This window comes from Echiichthys vipera (assembly GCF_963691815.1).
Source record: "Echiichthys vipera genome assembly, chromosome: 6".
Taxonomy (NCBI): domain Eukaryota; kingdom Metazoa; phylum Chordata; class Actinopteri; order Perciformes; family Trachinidae; genus Echiichthys; species Echiichthys vipera.
Window position 1 is genome coordinate 16,970,887 of NC_139831.1, and position 18,342 is coordinate 16,989,228.

Genomic DNA, 18,342 nt, shown 5'->3' on the forward strand with positions numbered 1-18,342 from the left:
CTCCTCTATGTTTACTGATAGCCACAGTTCAAACCGCGGAGTCATACCAGAGTGGTAAATATCTGACAGTAAACAATATTAGTTTGTCTCCACACCACTGTGGTTTGTTGCAATGCTGCTTTTACACTGGAGATTCAGAATATGTAAATGTATCTTTAGCTAATTTCTCTTGCCTGTTTTTAAATACATAATTGGCCTGTGTATAAGTTTTGGTTTTATTACCCTCCCAATAATGATACAAAGCAGAGTTAGGAATATATATAAGATATAGGATGAAATTTATGAAATATTTCAAAAACTAGTTGGAGTGTGGTTTTGACTCTGAGTCCCCTCAAATCACACACAATGCCTGTAAAATCATCGGTCTACTCCAGCCTCCCAGCCCTAATTGACACTGCCATCACACGCAAAACACTCACTATAGCACACGGCCGCAGCCATTCCCTGAACTCATGCTTCGCCCTAATTCCATCCATCCACAGATACAGAGCTCCGATCTGTAAAATGTGTGTGTGTGTGTCTGTGTGTGTGTGTCTGTGCGTGTGTAGGGCAGATAATGTCATGGTGAGTTGACATCAGCTTGGCATAGCTAATCTAATTAAAGTGGCACTGAGCTGTTTGAATCATTCCAAAGTAATCATAAAAAGGTTTTTGTTAGACATCCATACATATATATATATATATATAGAGAGAGAGAGAGAGAGAGAGAGAGAGAGAGCGAGAGAGAGAGAGAGAGAGCAGGTTGTTAACCTGATTGAAAACACCCGTTGTGACTCCACTGATTAAGGTGTGGCCGAAAACTGTGTTTTGAATACTACACTACTCCTAAGGGGCCGTCCACACAAACACGGGTATTTTTCAAACTGTGTGTTTCTCTGCACTGTTTGGGATTTCATCAACATGTAACCGCAGTCAGATGTCAGCAGTCATGTGTGGACAGGAAAACCACAATTTCTTGTTGACACTGTTTGACGTCGCACTGCGCTACGGTAAATAATTAAGTTGTATCCATGGAGACTTGTGGAGCATTCAAGACGTGACCAGCTGACAGAGGCGGATTTTGCGGTTACATGTGGATGGAGGTATTTTTTATCACCCTGGTGGTGTGGACGGGAATTTTTTTCTTACCTGGGGGCCATAAAAGTTCCGTTTCAAAAATACCCGGGTTTGTGTGGACTGGGCCTTATTATGTGAAGCACTGCATCATGAGATTGTTAAAAAATAAGCAGTGTAGATGCTGTGAACGCAATGTCAAGATTTTTTCTGGGCATTATATCACCCATTTCCAATGTTATCACTCCAATAAATGAGTGTTATCAGTGGCTAAGAGTCTCATAGATACAGGTTAGAAAGGGCATTAAGAGGTTCAGGAGGTGGTCATCTGTTCACATGATAACGGCCGATGTTCGTTTGGTCGGGGCCCCTTGGCTCCAGTTGTTAACACTTTGGTAGTCCCGTTGTCAATCCCTGTTACATTTTTAAACTAATGTTAGATTTAGGTAACACAACTACATTTTACGTGAAGGAAAATATTGTTTTTTCAGTTAAAATAATTGTGTTTGTGGTGTTAGTAAAGAAGGTTACATAAAATAATTAACCTACGTAGCCTACGTAATAAAATTAAAAAGTTGATTCTGACTTTTGAGTTTGCTCTGAGGGAGTAATATTGTGGATGGTTGATCCTGATACCAACAGAATAGATCATAACGGCCTTCTGAGCCAACTAAGAGGTAAGGTATAGAGCAGGGCTGCCTAATCCTGCTCCTGGAGGGCCACTGTCCTGCATGTTTTAGGTTTCTCCCTGCTCTAACACACTTGAGTCTAACGATTTTTAAACCTGTGACAAGCTTCAGCTACTTGATAATGAGCACATCATTAGAATCAGATGTGTTAGAGCAGAGAGAAACCTAAAATAAGGAGGACAGGGGTCCTCCAGGAGCAGGATTGGGCAGCCCTGGTATAGGGGTATATTATCATATTTATAACAACCGATGTCCATTCAATCAGCTGATAACATTTAAAGCGACAGTATGCAAAGGGATTTCATATGCAGCCCAGTTTTAAAACGTGAAATGTATATTTATGATTTCTGAATGATTCTAATGGAGACTTGTGAGACTGCAGGAAAAATACTAACAAAAGTCAATGAGATAGTGATATTATCATTATTATTATTATAACTTTCTCAGGAAGGCAACCAGTCCTACAATGAATGCCAATGGAGTAGCAACGTGAATACCATTTATTGAGGAGACCTTTACTGACAGTGCACACTCACTCACTGTCTAAGCATGAGATATACCATAATGTGTCAAAGACAGCGCTGAGTCTCCAGATTAAACAGACAGTAGAAAGCAATGTGACCTTGAAAAGACTGGAGGAAGTGGAGGAAGAATTCACCAAGCAACTTTTACAGGTGAATCATCGGTTTCCGTCCTCTCACTTTCACTCACTCACCTTTTGATTGATAGTTACAGTAAATCTATGCTGCAGTATACTGTTTATTTGGAGCCCGGGGCGAATATTGCTTTTTATTTGATGAGGCAGAGGGGAAGGCTTCAGATATTACACTTTATGAGTATACCTTTTCTAACCACACTAATAACCTTGATTTTTTCCACAGTTAGTGGGTGTGTGGGGCAGATGTCACATCTTTCACACACTTGCTCTTCTCACTCTCCCTCCTCCCTCTGGTGCTCATTTATTTTCTGTCACAAGCCTCCAATTCATCATATTGCAGATTGTTAAATTATTGGGGTTTTTTTGTCTTTCTTACATTTTGTCATTTAATTAACTGCACAAAGGACTGTGAGAGAGGCATCTTTTTGGAACCCTTAGCTTTTTTACTTTGGGCTAAATTGGCGTAAAGAGATCTTACAAAGACACAAGGCAAAAACTGTCTGGAGCTGAGAGAAATTAGAAAAATGGTCAAAGATTAGGTGGTAATTAAAGGTTAATTGCATATGTCACTGCTTAATATGGTGTAATCTTCATTTTAATGACTTGTTTAGATTCTCTTAATGATCACATAAACCTGATTTGCTCAGAAAAATCCATTGCTGCTGTTTGCATGTTTGCCAGCAAATGTTAACACATTGACACAGAGGCACTAAGATGTCATTTGATCTGTCTTTCACCCCTGAGGCAGCTCTGCAATGATATTAATCTCTTTCACATAAAACAGTGACTCGAGCTACAACAAAGATATCCCACTGTTAAAGGCCTCAGTCAGTGCTGGTTTTGGTCAGAACAGATTTTATGACAATATTTAATTTCTTCCTAGTTGCTTTAGAAAATAAGACTGACAAAACATGAAGAGTCGTTAGGGGCTGAATGGGCTAAATCCCCTCGCTAAATTAAATGTTCCCTGGCATTTCTCACAGCTCCACGGAGAGCACACAGGAGGACAGATTGTGCTCTCTACACTTCCCATCCTCTCACAACACATGCCAATTGCTCAGGGATTTCTTCCAGAGTGCTGACTGGTGTGAAGAGTGCCTGTAGAACATTTTTACTACATCCTCTTGAGACCCTACTCACTAGAAAAAGAAAAGCTGCATTGGTCATTTGTTCAAACACTTAAAATAAATGATGTTTATGGTTTGCTGACAAGCTACGTCGTATGACCCGGACATTGTTATGGTGATGTAAAACCTCTTAGCGAGGATGTCAGCTGGATGGTTGGGCCCATAATTTTGGCCCCAGAGAGCACTGTGTGCATCCCTTTAAGCATGGCATGTTCACATCATATAATTCAGATTTTAATGACTGCCAGCCGACTGCTGAGAACGGTTTCAACAAAAGTTAAGTGTGTGTTTAGTCAGTGGTAAAGTGTCTGCGAAGCCACCATGCTTGAATGCCTGAAATTAAACCTTAAAGGCGCAACACAACAATTGTTCACCTGCACAGGTGTTTTCACTTGTTTAGCCCTAACTAGCCATCCTTTACGGACTGTTAAAGTGTCTTGACCAACGACTCCTACACAGGCATGGCATGGTAGGAAAAGCACCGACTTAATATACGGTTAATGATGACTGATGGCTTTTGTCAAGTCAAAATATCTGCTGTGAAAAAAGCCTATTCCCTTCAGAAAACGTAAGCTAGAGGAGAAAGGAGACCTAACCTACATCCAAGTCCTAGCAGCAGATGACTGAAGAATCAAAAAGTATTACTCTTAAGGTTGAAATCTAAACTGGTCCTCTTCTTTGAACATAACTCCCTTCTATCTCTACCTGTCTCCCTCTCTGTGCAGACAGTGTATTACTGATCATTATCTGGGCTAACCTTAACTCACTGCCAGTGAGATTGTTCCTGAGAGCTGATAGCTTGAAACAAAGAAAATCCTACATGCCCTTGTATCTTTTTAATGAATCTGACCCTCTATCTTCCTCATATCTCCTATCTGACTGGCTCAGTCCATTTCTTTCTCCTTCTGTTACCTTGTCTTTTACCCTCACTCCACCACCTCACATCTCTCCTCTCTTCACTCTACCATCTGCCTTTCATCTTGATCTGATCAGACACGCTCCTGCTGTCTCAAGGTGATCACCACACACTTTTCCTCAGACTAGATTTAGAGCCACTCCTCCTCTTTTATATGACAAACTTAATTAATAATTTATAAATGATAAAGGAGACCCGTGGAGGGATATGAACCCCTGGTTCTCCTGATGGTTGGAGTTATATATCAGGATGTCTGGAGGACACATTTGTCTCACAACCTAAACTGGCATGCAGGGATTGTCACCATATGTTTTTTGAATTGTTGCACTCAATCACTTCCTCATGTCAGTCACAAGCACAACATCTGGCGATGCAGCTAGACTGGGTTTAAGTACCAGTTAAAAAAATATGTTTCATTTTCATAAGATGCAGCAGTGTTTCATGTTTTTCATAGTGATGGGAGATCTAGTGTGATGACTGTAGAGAATTACTAATGTAATGTGAATACAGCTTAAGCTCTTCATGACTTGAATGGTATCTATTACATTTACATTCCCTCAAAAACATTTTGTAAAGTCAGTTAACAGTATGAATGTGGCTCGTAGGAGAGATTTGTTGCGTGATGCAGAAGATACCGATGCATCTCAGTGAGTCGTGGTTTGATTCATTGTGTTGACTTTGTCTTCACCCTGCTGTCGACTACTTCCTCAGAATGTAAACGAAAGCTGCTTCTCCATAGCATCTTATATTTTCTGATCAACTCCCCAGCCTGTTTTATATGTAGGGGATTGATCTCTGTTATAGATCAACGCTGTTTAAGTAACAGAAAGACCTGTCAACACCCAAGATAATCTGAATAGCTAGGTTTTGGTGGACTATTTTCTACGTCACAAATGTTCTGATTTTACAGGTACACTTATATACATTTACGCAAGAAATATGCAATACAGTAAAAGAATATTGGTTCATATTTGATGAGCACCACCTAGTTTGACAATTTGATCGAAGTTTTGCAAGCAGTTTGGTGCTATAGGTTTTTAAGCTTTCTAAAATGCGGCCCCAAAATGAGGCAATGTCTGATTTAGGGCCCCTATCACATGTCCTTCTTTGGTAGCAGATCTACCAAAGAAGGTTTTTCCTTTCTTGTGTTGTTGGTTGTTTTATTTAAATAATGTTTTAAGGCCTGAGGAAGTAAAACTATCAGCATTTTATAACAAAGAAAGCTAAAGATAGAGAAATGTAAACAAGCATGTTTTCCTTCTTTCCTGTCCTGTTAATCCTCTCATGACCCCTATGATTGATGATTGATATGTCAGGGTTCTGAGGAGGACCCAGAAGCAGATCGGACAAAAGGCAGTGTTTAAACAGTTTATTAGATAAAGCGTGAGGTGGTGAAGAACGGAGAAGCTTGCAGGCGAGGTTTGGATCCCAGAGGTGTGGAAGGTCCAGAGATTGGCTGGCTCACAGGCGGCGGGGCTAAGCGGACTGAGCTCCCGGGGTGATTTCCTGGAATGATTCACAATACTTCACAACGATCCGGCGTTCACTGCATGTGTGGCTGCTCCTTAAGTACTGCAGGGGATTGATGAGGAGCAGGTGTGGTGGTGACCTCAGCCAGGTGTGTGAGCAGCCAAAGAAGGACACGCCCCCGAGCACTGTCAGGAAAGTGACAAACACCACAAGACATAACAAAACACCCAAACAGACCTCATGGCCGGGGATTCGTGACATGATATATGTGAATATCAACCCCCGGGCTGGGAAACACTGATTTAGTGTGCAGTGTTTGGAAAGCAGATTTGGACAGTCAAAGCGCTAGTAGCCTATGACTGAAGACTCTTGGACTTGTTGAAATATATATATACTATAGGCATACATTGAATATCTGTTTCCTTTGGCCTGTGCACGTCTGCGCTGTGTTAGCTAGTACTCCCTGCCTCAGTTAGCGCATTTAGCTTGTCGATTCTAGCCAGCGCAAGACCCAGCTGTATCCAGAGCAGCTGTTCTCCAAAAGCGCATCTGGTGAAAGCGATGTGCTTTCCTATGCTGTGACAAGGTTGTGTGGATAAAGCATTAAGTTGTTAAAGTCCACTTACACTCAAAAAATTGTTTTTCTTCTGTTTCTGTCCTCTAAAATGTCTGATATTGACTGTACTGTAGACTAGAGGGGTGTTTTCACATTCCTCCACATTCCTCTCCTGAAATGGTACGTCACTAATCCAGTCAATCACTGTCTAATATGTGAAATGCTATTCGATGGGAGACAAACTTCGACACAACACTCCTGAACAACATGGACAACATGACCAATAAACCAAGGCTTTAAATGTGGTGGAGTAGATAATCTGTCAAAGAACATTAAAAAGAAATCACGGTGAACAAACTCTAATTTTAGGCCAAGGTGTAAGAACAACCTTGGCTCCAGTCATGACCTATTTTTCTTTAAGTCAGACTTTGAGTATCATTCTGTAAAGTGATTCTGAGACACTTGATCAGGTTTTCTACTAGAGAAAACATCACTTGTTGAGTCTCACACCCAATCCAGTTCTGCTATAACTGTGTAATCTTTGTAACTGCCTGTGGACGGGCTTTGATGTTGGTTGTGTGTCTGACATCTTTAAGGCTGTCTGACCCTCTTGCTGCTCAGAAAGAGAGAGAAAGGGAGAGGGAGATGGTTAACAGACCATTTTATCTCTGTGTGTTGTGTCCTTCAGTGTGTGAATGTTTTCAGCACCAGCTTTCTGATTCCTTGCTCAACAAAAAGCAGTCCTTACACAGGCAGCAGTATCAGGCCCGTCTGAAGCAATTTAGGTCACACTGAGAGAGAGAAAAGAGGGGTCCGCCGAGACTCATTGTGGGGCGTAGTGCAAAGTCCGAGAGACTTGGAGAGGGAAAGATGGAGAGAACAGTGGAGACAAAAGTGGAAAAAGTGGAGTAAGGGACACAGAGGGAGTGGATATCAAAGAGAAGAACAGAAACGATCGTAGGTGACTCTGTAGGGGGATGTGCAAGGGGAGTAATGGGAAATAAAGCACTCAAAGCAATTTAGGTGAGAGAAAGAAAAAGAGGAGCCAGGCATATCAAAGTGGTCCTCTAAGTTTTGCAGAAACTGAGTTAGGTACAGCCAGGTGGGATAAGTGGCTTCTATTGAAAACTGATAGAGAAAGAGGAGAGAGGGAGAGAGAGATTGGAATAGGCAATAAAGAAAAATAAGTAAGAAGTCCTCAAAGACAACAAAAGAATCGCAAAAGCAAAGAGTGATTCAAATGGAAATAAGGGGATACAGAAAGGCAAACAATAGGGGGTGGGAGGTTGTTGGGATGAAGAACGTTCAAATAAATTAACGATAAAGCAAGCCACACACTCCACTTCTGCCAGAGGAAGAATTTTAAATTTGGGGGGAAGATGGATAATGTTGTGGCTGTTGGTATTTCACTTTACCTTTCGCTGCTCCTGACCATGGAAGTGAAGGGCACTCTAAAATGTTACGTGAGTGGTCCTGAAGGGTTATATCGCACACACACACACACACACACACACACACACACACAAACAGACAGAGGCAGCTTTGGGATTCCTGAGGTAGTGTCCCTCTGATAGCCAGCCAGATAAATGTTCTTTTCAGTCCTCTCCTCAGCTCTAGTCTGTTACCTAAGGCATCCTCTGTTTTATAGCAGCTGCAATAATGGCACAGTCCTAAACTATCACAATACATTTGTGTGTGTGTGTGTGTGTGTGTGTGTGTGTGTGTGTGTGTGTGTGTGTGTGTGTGTGTGTGTGTGTGTGTGTGTGTGTGTGTGTGTGTGTGTGTGTGTGTGTGTGTGTGTGTGTGTGTGTGTGTGTGTGTGAGTGTACATGTTTGCATCTATGCTAGGACACAGAGCATGATTTGGCAACAGAATGAGCACTGTGACTTGACAAAAAAGATTAATCTCTCAGCCTTGCAACCTGCTTAAACACTCCCACTTGGTGTGTGTGTGTGTGTGTGTGTGTGTGTGTGTGTGTGTGTGTGTGTGTGTGTGTGTGTGTGTGTGTGTGTGTGTGTGTGTGTGTGTGTGTGTGTGTGTGTGTGAGAGAGACTATGGAGGGGATTATCTCTCTCCGTCTGATATGCCTGTAGGGTTCAGTGTGTTTGCATGTGATTATCATTAAGATTGTCCTTCTTTTGTGATTTCTAAGTTAATCTCAAGATCAAATTGTCGTGATTTGTATAAGACATGACTCTTTGAACACTTAAAACCTTTGCATGTTTCACAGCAGAATTTCTCAAAAATAACAACCTCTCTCTGCATTTTCTATCAGCCTCGACAAAGCCGCAGTGTTTTGGATTGGAAGGCTTAGCACGAGGTGGAGAATGCTCTTGTCCTTCAGGCACATTTATCAAGCTGTCAAAGGAAACAGAAAAAAATATACTGTATGTCAATCATATGCAGAAGAGAGAGGAAGATGGAGACTGACAGGCAGAGGCGGAGGCCTGCTTGGATTGCAGGCAGACCCTGTCAGTTCCTTAGGGCTGAAGGAATTAGGGAATTGTTAGGCAGCGATGGAGGCTGGTTTATTTATACTTTTAATTAGGGGTATCATTAAATATATTCTTACTTTTGTGCTCCCTTTGGGTAGTTGCATGGACAGTAGCAGCAGCGTGCATGAGAATTGCATTTCAGCTGCACAGGAGTGTGACCATGCATGAAAACAGACACAGATTTATCTCTGCGGTGGTTAAAATGCGATCAAGTGGCCTCTCTGCAAGATGACACTTGGGATTTCAAACAGAACTTAATCCACTGGTTGTGTGTGTTTTGCCTGTGAGTGTGTAAAGTCCCACATGGATAAAAAATCGACCATCTGAACATGAACACTAAATGGTAAACACAGACGATGAGGAAACTGCAATCTTTGTACTACTGTATTTGTGTGTGTGCATGTCAGATTGTGTTCCTATGGTAACTGTCAAGAGAAAGCAACCGTTCAGTGTGTGTTATTACACACTGGGTTTACTCAAGGAGAAAAGTTGGATGAGAAAAGGAAGAGCAAGAACACAGAGAGGAAAAGTACACCGCAGAAATGAAATTAAAGATTGATAAGGAGTGAGAAAATAATATTTTTCTCTCTGATGACAGCAGTAGATTGACAGCTAACCCTCTCCTCATTATTATTTTTTTCTTGTGTGTGTGTGTGTGTGTGTGTGTGTGTGTGTGTGTGTGTGTGTGTGTGTATGTAGCCTGCACTGACACAGAGCTCCACAGTCTGGCTGCAAGATTAAAGGACTGGTTCGGAGTTCTCCACCTCGATGCCAACAGAGATCTCAAATCCTCTGACAGCTTTGACTCCGCCACTGGACGTGAGTACCCCCCACCCCACACACACACAAAATATGTGTGTGTGTGTGTGTGTGTGTGTGTGTGTGTGTGTGTGTGTGTGTGTGTGTGTGTGTGTGTGTGTGTGTGTGTGTGTGTGTGTGTGTGTGTGTGCATGAGGGCAGCTGTCAACAGTGACCCTGCTCTGTCCTCTGGTATGTCAACTTGTTTGAACACATGTCAGCTCTGCCTAGCTGCACACTCAGATACACTCAGACCTCAGTGTGATACTTCAAAAAGATACAAATGTAAGTGACCTGGACATGTTCTGCAGCTTCAGAAATGTTCAACTTCACAATTCCATTATGTGTTTTTTTTTCCCTCTCTGTCTCCTTTCTCCTCTAGACTTCGACACCAGCATCTTGCCCATCTGTAAGGACTCACTGGGCTGGATGTTCAACAAGCTTGACATGAACTTTGACCTCCTGCTGGACCAATCCGAGCTGAGTGCCATCTACCTGGACAAGTATGAGCTGTGCATGAAGCCCCTCTTCAACTCCTGTGATTCTTTCAAGGACGGAAAGCTGTCTAACAACGAGTGGTGCTACTGCTTTCAGAAACCTGAGGGTGAGGAGGAGGAGAGGGTTTGAAATGATGTTGAAATAAAGGGAGTGAATTAAGAGTTTATGAATACAATTATCACATATTGATAATGTTACTTAAATAAAAAAGTTCACGTCAAGCAGGTATTCAGTCAGTGTGAAGTGAAAAGAAACCAATGGATACATGTAATGCAAATCATTCTTGTGTTAAGGGACCAAAACAGAGAGTTTAGACTTAGTACTCAGCATTTTTATCAATAAGTGTTTAGTGTCTGGGCCTCTATACAAAAGCTTCAGATAGTTTACCAGGTTATCCCATTTCACATATCTTCTTACTTGTCTTTATACAGTTTTGTGATTAAACTTAATTAAGTTCAAGTTGAGTAAGTCTGCAAAAAAAACCTCAAACTTTATTTATTTATACAGCACCTTTTGTGTAACATTGCAATACAAGCTGCTGAATAGTACAAGGAAAATACATCAATAACAAAAATAAAAATTGAGGAAAATTTGTAAAATAATTAAAAATTGATTAAGTTAAAAGAATACTAAGTTAAAAAGATACATTTTTAGTTTCCTTTTAAAGATATTTACAGATCGTGAAACCCTCAACTCTTGTGACAGGCTTTAATAGATGGGCTTAGTCGTCTTCAGGACATGTAAAAACAAGTGACAGCTCACAGATACGTATATATCAAGGCTGCAGGGCAATCAGAGCAGCATTGGATAATTGACACAGGTGCTGTCAAGAAAGGTTCCAATACTTCACTGAAGTTAGTACCTGTAAAAAGGAGAGCGATGAGAAGGCAGTGTAAATGAATTCAACATGTGGAACAAATAATCCAGCCCTTCATTCAGGCCTGGACTCGTAAGGACCTTGAATATTGAAAAATACATCCATGGTGCTGTGAATAATGCTCAGCCAAGGGGTATTCTTCATTTCCTGTGCAAATGGCATATTTATGTTTAGTGATTCTCTCTTTCAGTTTTCTTTTTGATAATTCTGCGAGAAAGTTAGATTTGTTGCCTACATGCTCCGAATATACATTTATATAATTATACTTACTTTATAAACGGGGTATTGTTTTGTCTTTTTGTTTTACCACATGCAAAAACGACCTGGAATCACCTGTTTGACCAGCCTTCGGAAACACATAGTGCTTCCTTCTCCCATAGTTAACTATAGAAAATCAGTTGATGTGAGGACAGAGGCATTTTAGAAAGATACATGGAGCAATGAAAAGGGTGACCAGTATAAGAAATCAATAAGATGTTAAAGTAGTGTAATACACAGTGAGACGAAGGAAAGCGCTGCTTCAGTTAAATTGTGCTGGTAGAAAAGCATGCTCTATTTAACAAGCTCCATTAAATTATTGGGTTTTTGTTTTTTGTTTTTTTTGGTTGTAGGACTTCCCTGCCAGGCTGAGAAGAGCAGGATCCAGAATCAGAGTCGAAAGAAGAGCCTCATAGGTCAGTCTGAATGATTGACAGCTGTCAGTCACCAACCCCTGTCCGAGAACATGGCCACCTTCAATATGAATCAACAACAACACAGCATGAACATTTTTGTCTCTTTTCAGTAGTTTTAAGCACAAATAAATCCGTAGCATTAAACACAGAAACACACTCACTATAAAGCACATCCTGACATTTTGTACACATGTCGTCTGTTGCCTCCGGGCAGATCGTTCTGTGTTTCAGCTCCCAACAAAACAGCATGAAAAATGAGCTTGGTCTGGGTCGAATGAAGGTTACAGAACTCAACGTGTGTGTGTGTGTGTGTGTGTGTGTGTGTGTGTGTGTGCGTGTGTGTGTGCGTGTGTGTGTGCGTGTGTGTGTGTGTGTGTGTGTGTGTGTGTGTGTGTGTGTGTGTGTGTGTGTGTGTGTGTGTGTGTGTGTGTGTGTGTGTGTGTGTGTGTGTGTGTGCGTGTGTGTGCGTGTGTGTGTGTGTGTGTTATTGAAAGTGACTGCTTACCTTTAAGTAGGATGTATGGTTGTTGTCCTGCAACCTTCACAGCAGTAATTGATTGTGTATCTCCCCCTGTGAATGCACAACAGCTTTGGTCACAACTACAGAACACGCAACCTCTGAGGAGGGTGCAGATAGATTCTACCCTCTATTTCTGTCAGTTTAATGTTCTCCACCCTTTTCATTGTGCTTTTTATTTTCTTTCTCTAACCTTTTCCCCTCCTTCTTTCCTTTCTTTCCTTTCCATATTTAGGCTCTTATATTCCTCGTTGTACTGAGGAGGGATACTTCAAACCAACCCAGTGTCACGGCAGCACAGGCCAGTGTTGGTGTGTGGACAAATACGGCAACGAGATCGCTGGCTCCAGAAAACAAGGCAACCCCAACTGCGGTAAGACCACAACATACACACACACACACACACACACACACACACACACACACACACACACACACACACACACACACACACACACACACACACACACACTCAAACACAATTCAATTTAATTTACAGTGCCAAATCATAACAAAAGTTATCTCAGGAAACTTTACATATAGAGTACATAAAAACCACACATTATGATTTATTTATGATTTACAGAGACCCAACAATTCCCCCATGTGCAGCAACAAGTCGCACTATCTTTAATAAAAGTAGTAGTAATTATTACACACACACACACACACAGGGCAAGCCAACACATGCACACACCCACATGTGCACTGATTGCTAAACAGGGGTTAGGGTTGTATTGTCTTTGTCCTTATTGGCTCCCATTAGTTTAGCTGCCTTTTAGAGTAAATGCTTTGATCCAGGTGGATGATTGCTATATGTCCGTCTTTTATCTCCAGGGCTTCTCTTTAAAACATAATTTATCCCTGAAACACGAACAGCACCACAATTCCAACTTTGTTCTATTTCTTTGCTCAGTATCTACCCCTGTCTCTCTCTATCTTTACCGGTATCTACACATCAGTGATCATTTAGGAAATAGATAACATTAGGCATGCCTCTGGAGCCAGTCTGGTTGGTTTACTATCCATCATATGTCTGATTCTATCTGCCTCTGATATTCTGCTCATGCAGCTTTGATAAAACACCAGCACCTTGCAAGTCAAGTAGGAAAATCCGTCACACTTGTCAGCAGAGAGCCGTGGCGGAACATTTGTTACAAACATAAATTTGCAGTGACTGAGTTGCACCTTTTAGAAGAGAATAAACGCATAAACTGCTGGCTTCTGTTAGCATCATACGAAGAAGATGCACTTAGACAAAGAAGATATATATGTACATAAGGTGCTTTGATACGTCAAAGGCAAAGTTAACAAGCCAGTGGTGGAGAGTTAAAGGGAATGGTCAAAAAGCCAATAGAAGCACTTTGCTGCAAATCAATGGTCGAGGGATTTCATTGTGGAAAAAGAGAACAATAATTAGCAAGAAAGAATCCAGGCAGATATACTGATTACCAATCAAACAGCCAACTCACAGTCACAGATTATGGCTCACTCCAATGCCAGTCTAGTCCAAAGCCAGTAATTGGAGCTTCCAATATTGATGAGGCGTCTCTTTGGCGCCTCACACTCACACGCATGCACGCAAACACACACACACACACACACACACACACACACACACACACACACACACACAGACATACACACAAACACACACACACACACACACACACACACACACACACACACACACACACACACACACACACAAACACTGACAGCAGCAGTCCTTTGTCTGCGGTCTAACAAGCTCATCTAGCTCCGGCTGAGTGGCCTCAGGCTGGAGCAGCTTGGAGTTCTCCCATCCGGCCTTACATAGAACAAACAGGAGGCTATGCAGCAGCTCTCCACTCGTCAGCCTAAACACAAAGACATCAAACTGATTTTAACACTGTAAGTGCCACTCAACCCGAGAACACTTGTACCTATTTGTAAATAGGCTTTTTGGAACTGAACTCTGAAGGATTTTAAGGTCCCAATCTCACACAATTCTGGAGGTAGGAGACGAGGTAATGACTCCTGTTTTACACTGTGGCTACACATGATGCAACTTAAGTGCCAGAAAAATATTTGTACAACATGACATTGTTCGCAGGTGTATCTTGATGTAACTGAGCGCAGCAAGACACCAGTGAAGCTGGCAAACTAAGATTAAGATCTTCTTGACGTGTTGTGTACGGAACAGATTATATGGTATAGTGGTAAGTTATGACTGTATGTAGGCTATATACTGTAATTGGTTCTGACAAAGAGTACTCAGAGATGGGTAACGGCTATCTTCACAGTTCAAATTGCAGCAAAGGTAGATGAACAAAATACTATACTACCAACTGCCTGCAACATCAGCTGGGGAACACAGATACTCTCCCCTATAGCCATGGGCAGGTGGAGTCACACAGTATACAGACTGTCTTATAAATGGATCTTCCTGTTTATCCGCGTTTTTGTGCATCTCTCTACAGATGAAGACCAGGAGACATCGGGGGATTTTGGCAGTGGCGGTGCAGTCATTCTCCTCGACGACCAGGAGGAAGAGCCATCACAGAGCGGGCGGAGCCGGCAGAAGAAGAGACGGGGTCGGATTCACCCCCGGGGAGCCATCGAGGACGACGAGGACGAGGAAGACGACAAGGATGACGAGATTGGCTACGTTTGGTAGCTCCACTCCATTTTATTCTGCCATCAGCTGACCAGGAAACTCCGTTAACTCAGCACAGATCTGAAGCCATTCCAATGTCTCCTCCTCCAGTTACTTTGGCAGCAGTCCATCTTTTTGGCTACAGAACTTGTTTTTTGGTTCCCTGTCCTTTATCCATCTCTCTCTCTCTTTTAAGTGAAACTCATCCAGTCAATCCCTTTTCAGTGCAAGTGCTTCACTCTTTCCTCAGATGGAAAACAGAGAACTTATTAGATTTCAACAACAACCATCAAGACCCTGTCAGAATTCTGCTCAAGGTGTCCACTTTTCTGCCTCTCCCTTTCCCCAAACCTGCGATCTTTAACCTCTTCTAACAAGGACTCACTTCTCTTCTTCTCTATTACTCCTTTTATCGCCTTCTCTGTCTTATTCTGCCCCTCTCTCCTATCTCTGTATGTCCATGTTAGGGCCTCTGGTCAGTCTGTGAGGCCAGATACATTAGCTGATGTACTGGATGTAAATATGTTTCCTCCAAGAAGGCCAGATTGTGGATTAAAACCCCTCCCTGTACTTCCATCAGCGGTTTCATTCTCATGTTCTGTGTTCCACCGTCGGGCTCCTTCCAGTGTTCAAAGATGTTCCCATAACACGTTCACAGGCTCTGTTATTTCATGGAGGATTGTAAATTACTTAATCGTTGATTATGAATGTCCCAGAAAGCCCAGGAAGCAATGAGATTAATGATGTATTGTCGTTGTTGTTGCATGTTTCTCATCGTGTTTCTGTAAAAGAGAGATTTACCTGGCAAGGTCTAGCTCTATGCATCTCAAACAGAAAGTGATGCCTATTTGGCTGCTACAATACTTTGTTGCTATGTTGATACTGTCTAGTGTCTTTTTGGTTCTTCTCCCAATCTCAGGAGGTAGAAAGTTGCATTGCAGAGCGATAGCAGTGTAGAAAAGTGAACTGCAAGGCCGACAGTCCAAATGTGCAGTGTTTCAGCCAGCTATTCTTTTGCTAATTGGTCGGTAGGTCTTCTGAGGCTGTTCGACTGTGCATAGACACTATAGGAAGAAGCTGCTCCTGAGCTGGGAGGACACATGAAGTTGGGCGAGCAGAGAAGATTCTCTGTTTTGCACCCAACACTGGATATGTTTGTGATTTAAAAATTAAATCCTCACCATGTCAACTAAGTGAACTTTGATTTGTAACTTTGAAAATTTAAGTAAAGTGGCACTTTGGGTGTCTTTTGAACCTTACAGGTCTGTGTCCATTTGTCTCTTGTTCTAATGGTGTACCATTCTCAGCACAAGCCTCACATTTCATCTTATTCACCAAGTCATGATGAAATAAATACACATCTCTTTCCTTGCTGTGAAACCACATTCATTTATGAGTTCCTCATTCTTTTTGCGTTTTATTTTCTGTAAAGCTCGGGTTTCTATGCAGTAGAACAATCAAAGCCTTCCACCAATTCTGACCTTTTCTAACCTTGAGAAAACCAGCTTCTCCTGTTAGACGCAGACATAAATGGTTGCAGCAAAAAATACTTTTCTTTGAGTGAGGGGAATCACAAAGCCAGTAGTGCCCAAAAGAACATAAAAGCTTAATGAGTGTTTTTGTAATATCGCTCGCTAATGGGACAGCTGACCCCACCGGCATGAAACAGCCTGCTCAGCACTTTGAACACATTGTACCAACAATTGGAGGCTAAAAGGACGATTGAATCTTCTGGCTTGAAACAGCCTATTCAGCAGTTCAAAACACACTCTGTCAGATGCAATAGACAATGGGCTTAACTGTGTGCATCAAATTATGGCAGAAGCTGTGGAGGGTGTATAATCACCCAATTCTGGGGCCTTGGCTAGTGTAGCGTCTTCTTCTGTCATCAGGCCACATGACAAAAGCTGTCAAGAAAATGTCTCATTTATCTTCCATCTTTTTCCCCTGTAGTGTATTGAATTTGGGGTTATCCGTATGTTCCCATGTCCCTATGTTCTTGATATTAACAAACATTGTAAAAGTTTTCTAAGGTCTAACTTTGCAGCAATAAAAGCAGTTTGTAGGGTACAAATCTGTTCAGCCACTGTGGAAATATCAGTGTCTAAAGTCAAGAAAACTGACCCAGGGAAATATTGAACATTTGACCTAGGCCAAAAACAATGACGAGAACATAAAACCCTTTGACATGTCTCTTTAATGTGTCATATTAAAACATATTGAGCTGGGGAACATACTAGATAAACTCCCCATTCCTTTCACTGAAGCTGCGTCTGCGAGAGTCAGCATTATGTTACAGATGTCCTCCTTTAATCCTCTTTTTCCTTTCTTCTCTGGAAAATACATTATGTGGGAACACAGCCTGCCACCCTTTAAATGAAACATTGGCAAGTTTGGGAAATATCTAAATCTTTCATACTGAGAGTTAGATGTAAGATAGATAGCGCCCTTATGTTTGTTCAATATGAAGCCACCACCAGCTAACTTAGCTTAGCACAAAGACTGAAAACAGGGGAACGCAGCTAGCCTAGCTTTGTTAACAAAATCAAGCTATCAGAACACCTAAAGCTCATAAATTAACATGTTATATTTCCCTTATTTAGCCAGATTAGCTGTTTCCTTCTGTCTTTATGCTAAGCTAAGTTGGTATGTTGCTACCTATCTCCTATACCTGTAGCAAAGAAAACAATCAAAATCCCAGTGCTGACATTTTTGATGGCATTTCATTTTCCCTCATAACTTGTAACATCAGCCACCATAAGGCACATCTATTACATGCCAGAGGTTACCTACAACCCTCACCGTCCTCTCTCTCTCTCTCTCTCTCTCTCTCTCTCTCTCTCTCTCTCTCTCTCTCTCACACACACACACACACACATACACACACACACTCTCTCTCTCTCTCTCACTCTCTCTCTCTCTCATTATTGTTTCTATTTCCCTCCGTTCTCCCACTCAATCTCCTGGAGTGAGTTCCATCTCAGTAAGGTAGATGCGTGGTTGTGTTTTCTCCTCGGGGCACTAAGTTCCTGTTTCATTTCTCTATTGGCTGCTTTTTTATTATCCGCAGATGGCTTCCCTGTCAGTTGGATCTTCCCATCGGTCCGGGGTCTCCATGGAGACCGGTGATTGGCTACGAGTGGGGTTTTTTTTACACGATTGGTGGTCCTTTTTGGGACAAAATGAAGCACAAAGGTTGCCATTTAATGTGAGATGTTGTTGAATCTTAGTTGCTACTAGAAAGCTGTTTAGCTAACACCTTTAGTCGTGAATCATTGTATCTGAGACTACAATCCCACTAATGCATTCTTGTTTTTAAAGACGGTTTCGCCTGGCGTCCACACTACTCCAACGTTACTGAGCCCCTAAATTGGA

At 41.8% G+C, this 18,342-nt stretch overlaps 1 protein-coding gene across 1 annotated transcript in view; it reads left to right on the forward strand.

Moving 5' to 3' along the window:
• spock1 (SPARC (osteonectin), cwcv and kazal like domains proteoglycan 1) overlaps positions 1 to 15,102 on the forward strand; it is a 103,777-nt gene extending 88,675 nt beyond the window's left edge. The window contains exons 8-12 of the mRNA XM_083914821.1: positions 9,665 to 9,784; positions 10,146 to 10,367; positions 11,750 to 11,812; positions 12,565 to 12,702; positions 14,792 to 15,102. Of these exons, the coding sequence (XP_083770947.1) occupies positions 9,665 to 9,784; positions 10,146 to 10,367; positions 11,750 to 11,812; positions 12,565 to 12,702; positions 14,792 to 14,988 (740 nt within the window). The 3' untranslated portion in view covers positions 14,989 to 15,102. The remainder of the gene's footprint in view (positions 1 to 9,664; positions 9,785 to 10,145; positions 10,368 to 11,749; positions 11,813 to 12,564; positions 12,703 to 14,791) is intronic.
• The last annotated feature ends 3,240 nt before the right edge of the window (positions 15,103 to 18,342 follow it).